The sequence below is a fragment of the Cynara cardunculus genome, assembly GCF_001531365.2.
Source record: "Cynara cardunculus var. scolymus isolate 2C chromosome LG 17, CcrdV1, whole genome shotgun sequence".
Lineage (NCBI taxonomy): Eukaryota > Viridiplantae > Streptophyta > Magnoliopsida > Asterales > Asteraceae > Cynara > Cynara cardunculus.
The window spans coordinates 90417-97340 of NC_037544.1; the positions used below are offsets into that span (position 1 = coordinate 90417).

Below are 6924 nucleotides of genomic sequence, written 5' to 3' on the forward strand. Positions count from 1 at the left end.
TGGCGATGGTGGTCTTTGAGACGGAGGTCACAATGAAGGGGAGATGGCAAGAAGCAATCGATAGCAGTGGCGTTCCATGCAGATGGCTAAATCAATCGATAACAGTGGTGATCGAAGATGGCAAATGGTTTTCCAGTGAAGATGGAGGTCTTTAAGACGGAGGCCACAGTGAAGAAGATAGTCAGAGTAGGCGGAATCGACGCTTAATGGAGGTCTTGGATTTTAGGGTTTCTCAGTATGTGTATATATGTGTATGCATAATGACAGATATGTTTAATTTTTATTAAAAATTAAGGAAACAATAAATAGACCAAAATATCCTTGGAATTAACAAAAGTTATTATGAGGGATTAGAATTAAAGCAAAATGACAACCACAGTGACCAAAACTGAAACCAAGTAGCAATGATAGTAGGTGGTAACCACAAGAACCTAAGTTGTAATTTACTGTAATTTGTATGATATGAAAGTGATGGACATAAAACAAGGATGAAATACTAATGCAATATTGTAAACGTTGTTAGTTTACACAAGAAACAATTAGATGAAAACACACAAGATCTGATCTGAAAGAAAATTAACATTTGATACACCTATATAAATAATTAATTAAACTTGTTCCATGTTTATGGTATAAGAAATTATCATTCAATAGAAGCCATGACCATGATCTCTCTTTCGATGCATCTGCTGAAATATCTTAATTTTTGAAAGCAAACAAGCGATCAAAGACAACGCAGAAAATTTGAACAAAGTAATAGTCAAATTACAACTATATATGCGCATGCTGGAATAAGAATTAAAAAGAACTCATGAATCAAATCAATATTGCATGAAATTATAATCTCAATTCTTGAGATAGATTGATGTTCACAACTAAACCTAAATACCAAAAAGAAGATAAACCTGATGTCGAATTTTCTTCATGCACATACAGGAATATAGTTTTCGAAGCAATTGTGCAAATCCATCTAGTCAAATACATTTATACCAACAACATATATAAATGTAGAGAGAGAGTATTAAGACAAATAGAGATCGGCTAACTCATCCAAAGAATCAGAAGTGAGATTGAAATCGGAATTTTGAAGCATCCACAAGAGATGATCAAAGAGGACAACTTCACAATTGATGACGGAGACGACGTTATTGTTGTCGTTGGATGTGGATTTTTGGATGAGAGCATTAACGAGTGGATGGGTTAAATACTTGGAAGCAATTACGTAGCGCTTCCTGGTGCTCCCGACGAAAACAATTTGATGAGGCTCTATTTCTCCGGTGGTGTATACAGAAACGACAGTAGTATTCCACATAAAGGTTGGTGGTGATGATTCTGATCCATGATCAGTATTGGATTTGGATCTTATTAGTGTCGAATAGGAGGAGGTTTTGACGAGTTGGCTGGATATGGTCTTGCATCTTCTGAGCATCAGATTGATTTTGTTCATGAGTATACAATTGAGGAAGGATTGTTGGTTGCAAATAGATAGATAGATAGTCGTAATTAAAGGTATGAAAATATAAATAGGTAGATACATAGTCGTAATTAAAGGTATGGAGGTTGATAATGACATCTCATCCCTTCTTATTTATCTCTTAATTAATTACTTAATTAAATTTAAATATTTCTTTTTCTAAATTGTTACATATTTATGGAAGTAATGAGATGGGATTCTTTTTTGCAGTATCAGTATTAAGTTGGTTTTTGTGGCATGTTTGGTTTTGGTCCTCTCACTCACTAATTAACATACATTTTGTAATAAAAACAAATTCAAATACAAATATACCAACCAATCATTCAAAGGCAATATAAATATTAAGATTGAATATGTTTTACCAAATAAAATATATAATCATTCCAATTCCAAATGAGCTACCTTCTAAGTCACCACTATGCGTTTGATTACAAGCAATTATCAGTTCAAATTACAATCATCCCAACAAAAACAGATTCTATATTAAAAAAACTTCAATCCATTTCTAGAATTCATTATACTTGAACAACAATATCTTTCCTTCATCATTAACCTCCCTAATTCTGTAATTTAACGACAAAACTCTTTCTTTAAGTGAAGGGTATAATATATTTGTATGAAAATCGTCATTACTTCTTAAGCTCACCCCAACCAACGTCATCAAACGTTAAACCGGAACAGCATAACATCACCCTCTTGTACAACATATTCTTTTCCTTCAGACCTCAGCTGCATATCCATACACCTTGTGTAAATAAAACTAGGACACAAGAACCAATCATACCACAATGGATTTCATTCCTAACGATTCAACATGACCTATATAATCAATAAATATCATATCAAAAGGGTCTTGTTCAATGGACCATATTTCTTTTGGGGGTTTAAATTCTTAGTTTAAGCCCTAGAGATCTAGATTAGGAAATCAACTTACAAGTCCTTTCTCCCTTGCAGCTGACAGTGAACCAGCAGCAACAAAATCATTATAAGCCACCTGATAATATATAACAGAAACCGTAATTATGCCACCAGCTATGGATGTTTAAACTAATAAATATAAAGATACACATTTTGAACTAATTATTCACCAACACACTCACTGTCTCTGCTCGAATGAAACCTTTCTCAAAGTCAGAATGGATAACCCCAGCAGCTTGGGGTGCAGTCATTCCTAACACATCAAATGGTACGGGCATCAGTTACTTTAGCAGTTTACTCATTATATGGCATGTTACCACCTGTGTCATCTCAAGCTTATGCTATCTATCATCAAACGTTCTTGCATTCACTAAAGTTGTAAAAATAAAAAGCAACTCCAACAATCTTTTACCACAGTAGAACAAATAATAAAGGCGTTTGGCAGCCTACGCATCCTAATATTATAAATGGGAAAAAGAGATCAATCAGGCACGATTTTTATATATTGAGAGCAACTTAAACCTGCATGTATGGTCCATGCTTTAGTTTCCTGCAAAAAGAATTGGAAAAAACATCCTTTAATATGTATAGTGTACACAAATCGCTTGTTTATACAAAACATTTATTCTCCACACCTTCTCTCCAGAAGTGAAGTATGTACGTAAGCCAAGAAGGTTATATGTTGCCCTGATAAGGTTTCCAAGGCCACTCTCATCCACACCAAGAGAAGTCAAAAATTCTGTTCTTTCTTCTGAGGGGAGTTCGGTTAGCTCTGATTCCACCTGCAATTAACACCCTGTTAGTTGCATCCACTTGCTTTAAAACTTTGTTCAACTTTTAAAAAAGAAATTTCTTTTTTATATCAAGAGCAAACAATATACGGTTTCAGTAAAAAATTACTAAAAAAGTTGTTTGTTAGTATGCAACTAGCAACACATTTAGCATCCTCTGTTTTAATCAAAGCCAAAAAACATGACCCGTGTGATGATAATATGCACTTTAACTCCTAAAGTAATTTGTGTTGCTACTCTCAATACCTGTGCCGAGATAGCTACTAGCCCAGACTGTAACTCAGAAGCAAGTTTCATCACGTTTTCAACATGAGGATTACTTTCAGGTTTAGCTAAATCAGACTCTGCAACATTTGCCACATAAATCACAGGCTTCATTGTAAGTAAGCAGAGATGATGTATAGACTCCTTTTCAAACTCTGTTAAAGACACTGATCTTGCGGGTTTTCCATCCATTAGTGCTTGTTGTATTCTTTCCAGGGCTGACTTTTCTGCCTCTTCCTGAAATTCAAAATATTGCAAACAATATCCAAGTTCAATAGCTTTCAGTACAACCTGTTGAAAGAATAATTATTATTCAATGTGGAGCAGTTAAACAAGCTTTACCTTTACTTTGGTTTGTGAATTATTAGCTTTGCTCTTTTTGAGTTTCTCTATTCTTTTCTCGATCTGCATTTCTTGTACGATAATCAGTTCAGTTCAATCAGTTCACCGTGTTATAGAATGCTACAACTATCTCATGGTACCATAGAATTTGTACACAAATTTCTGAAACAGAAGAAGCTTATGATATAGGACTGCCTTAAGTATACAACCACAGGAGCTGTAAAATTCCAAAAATATTCCCAATAAGACCAGTAATAGCATATGTGTAACTACCAACTATCTACATCATTCATCCTTTACATTGACAAATATCAACAACAGAAGTTTGACACTGTACACAGTAAATTTTAAACCCAAAATTTCATTTATAAGGTGATCAAAAGGTTAGTTTGTGGTTTTCCACCTAATATACGCCCTCCAAAAACTTGTAAAATGTTAAAGAGTTTCAACTGTAACATTGTGATATGTGCTACAAAAAGGTAATCCAACCTGACCTCACAAATGCAATTTGCCTCAACTTGGTGCCAAATGTAAAAACCGACTGCAATAGAATACCTGGTCCAAATCTGAGAAGGCTAGTTCTAAGTTGATGACATCAATATCTGACTTGGGATCAACTTGCCCATTCACATGAACAATGTCATTATCTTCAAAGCAACGCACAACCTGACACAAGAACAAATGAGTTATAATACTTGCAGAGGTGATTTATACATGTATAATAAACATATTAGATCATGTATGCAAATAATTGACCATGAGTGTGGAAAAGAGAAGTACAAATTGTCTCCTGGTGACCAGTAAGGGGCCTCGATTTACATAATACAAGTAACACTAAACAGTTAAAGCATGTACATGGAGGATCACGCTTATCTATTGCTATAAGAAGATTGAGCATAATCATTTCCATGCCAACTAAAGAACAAAAATTGACATAACATTGTTCTAAAATCACTAACACTACAGGACTGAACAATTCCCAAAAGTAGTAGCTTTCATGAAGATCACTATCCTAGGCAATGACGGCTCACACACCATATGTTTAACATAACCAAGATGTTATTTTCCAATTGAAATTTCCACACTCGTCCCTATTCAAAAGAGTTGAGCAATTGAGAGTTGAAGAGCTTCAGATGAGCAACAAACCTGAAGTATGGAGTCCACTTCGCGTATGTGTGACAAAAATTTATTACCCAAACCCTATGACAAAAAATAGAAAAAGCATATGCATTAACAAATGAAAGCATTTAAAATTTTGAATAAACTCAAAAAAATTCATACAACTGAAGAGGATCTAAATTTCCAAACCTCCCCTTGACTGGCTCCCTTCACAAGCCCAGCAATATCAACAAATTCTATTGACGCTGGAACCGAACGTTGAGATTTGCTGAGATTAGAGAGTACTTGGAGACGTGGATCAGGAACAGCGACAATTCCAACATTTGGTTCAATCGTGCAAAATGGAAAATTAGCAGCCTGAGCTTTGCCATTCTCAACCTATATATAAGTTGCTCTACAAGATATATCAACGTGATACAAGGAAAGGGCTTCTTTGTACGAAGAACAATTACAGAATTCGGACAATCAAACAAAAAGAATCCAAAACCAGCAAATGTCCTTACATACAAGAACCTAGAGTTGATCAACGAGATAATATACTACCTATACTCTCAAATGGAGGTAAACTTTTTGAGCTCAAATGGACTGCAGCAAATATAAGATCGTGTCCAGTGTATAGGAATTAACAATTTTCTATTTTCTCACAAATAATGACGAGGGTATCAAAATCTCTCCAAAAACTAAACTTGAAATTCGTCAAGCTTCAAAATTTATCTCCATTTTCGGAATTATGTAGCATTAGCTCGTGTTCCTCGAACACATATGAAATATTTAATCAGAGGCTACGGGTTCACACCTCTTCTAACCACCTTCACGGCAAACATAACACCCTAAAGGGAATTGCAGTGACAGTGAAATATAAAGAACATAAGTAAAAAACTTGTTCCCATTAATTATAAGCTCCATATTTAAATTGGATGGGTATGAATTGATATATTGATGGCTTACAACGGCATTGAAAAGAGTGGACTTTCCAACATTAGGGAGACCGACGATTCCAGCTTTCAAGCTCATGCTTATCTTGGAATTTGAGGAAGAGAAACGGCGGACGGAAAGAGATGTTTGTGGGAAAGGAATGGAAGAGGTCCTGGTGAAGAAGGAAGACTTGAATGGAAGTGCAACGATATGCCTTGCCATTTTTGCTCAGTTGATGCGATAGAAGAAGAGTGGCCTTAAAAGAAAATATGCGGGGGAGATTGGTGTAGGGTTTTGTTTTACCACCCAAAATGTCTCATCGGCTCAGAAAAACTTTCTGGAATTAATCACAATATTGAAAAATCTGTTTGTAAATTGTAGACTTGCGTTTCCTAACAAAATATATATATATATATATATATATGTATATATATGTATATATACTAGCTGTGTATCCGTGTAATGCAGTCGGAGCCATGAATTTTAACGATTTTAAAGTTTCACTAGTTTTATTAGAAAAGATTTAACGATTATATAAGTTATACTTGGTCTTTACATATTAATACAATTTGAATAAATAAGAATTATGGTTTTAACTACAGTCTATCAATGAAGAAAAATTGTATAATAGTTTAAAATCCAATATATTTAAAAATTCAACATATTTAAATTACTCCACAAATGTATTCAATTTACACCAAGAGCAAAGAATCAAGAGATCGAGACCGAGAGTTCTAGAGCAATTGAATGGGAGATGAATGAAGGAACTTTTAATAAATTATGGTGAATATCAATTTGAATCTCACCTTGGGGAATGAGGAGAAGACATAGAGGTATGAGAGGATGAAGGCATGAGTGAAAGGTGTCAAAAGTAGGGGTGAGCAGCGGAATCGAATACCCGTTTGCGGAACCGGAACCGCCTTGGAACCGCCGGTTCCGGAACCAGAACCGATATGAATGGTTCCGGTTCCGGTTCCTAAAATACGGAACCGATTGAGAACGGTTCTGGTTCCGGTTCTCAGTTTTTCGGAACCGTTACCCGCCGGGTACCCGGAACTGGCGGTTGTTTTTCAATAAAAAAATAATTGATTTTTTTCAATA

At 35.1% G+C, this 6924-nt stretch overlaps 1 protein-coding gene across 3 annotated transcripts; it reads right to left on the reverse strand.

Annotated features, from left to right (window-relative positions):
• Positions 1 to 1834: 1834 nt before the first annotated feature.
• On the reverse strand, positions 1835 to 6106 carry LOC112500596 (ribosome-binding ATPase YchF). Of its 3 annotated transcripts, none has more exons than XM_025104105.1 (11): positions 5857 to 6106; positions 5098 to 5286; positions 4936 to 4989; positions 4345 to 4455; positions 3790 to 3852; positions 3430 to 3684; positions 3028 to 3174; positions 2915 to 2942; positions 2575 to 2645; positions 2409 to 2468; positions 1835 to 2203 (listed from the first exon to the last, which is right to left on the reverse strand). In XM_025104105.1, exons 1-11 carry the CDS (start codon positions 6043 to 6045, stop codon positions 2135 to 2137), a joined length of 1236 nt encoding a protein of 411 aa, XP_024959873.1. In that variant the 5' UTR covers positions 6046 to 6106; the 3' UTR covers positions 1835 to 2134. The 3 variants fall into 3 exon arrangements, with proteins under 3 accessions (XP_024959873.1, XP_024959875.1, XP_024959874.1); XM_025104107.1 differs by having other exon boundaries at positions 1835 to 2293; XM_025104106.1 differs by having other exon boundaries at positions 2130 to 2234.
• Between the last annotated feature and the right edge of the window lie 818 nt (positions 6107 to 6924).

What these genes read in the sequence shown, in the direction of transcription:
- LOC112500596 (XM_025104105.1), bottom strand. Translation starts at nt 6,045, where the DNA reads ATGGCAAGGCATATCGTTGCACTTCCATTCAAGTCTTCCTTCTTCACC. An exon ending in AAGTGGACTCCATACTTCAG is followed by an intron (nt 4,456 to 4,935) that starts GTTTGTTGCTCA and finishes TTCTTGTGTCAG; the next exon opens with GTTGTGCGTTGCTTTGAAGA. An exon ending in TAGTAGCTATCTCGGCACAG is followed by an intron (nt 3,175 to 3,429) that starts GTATTGAGAGTA and finishes TGTTAATTGCAG; the next exon opens with GTGGAATCAGAGCTAACCGA.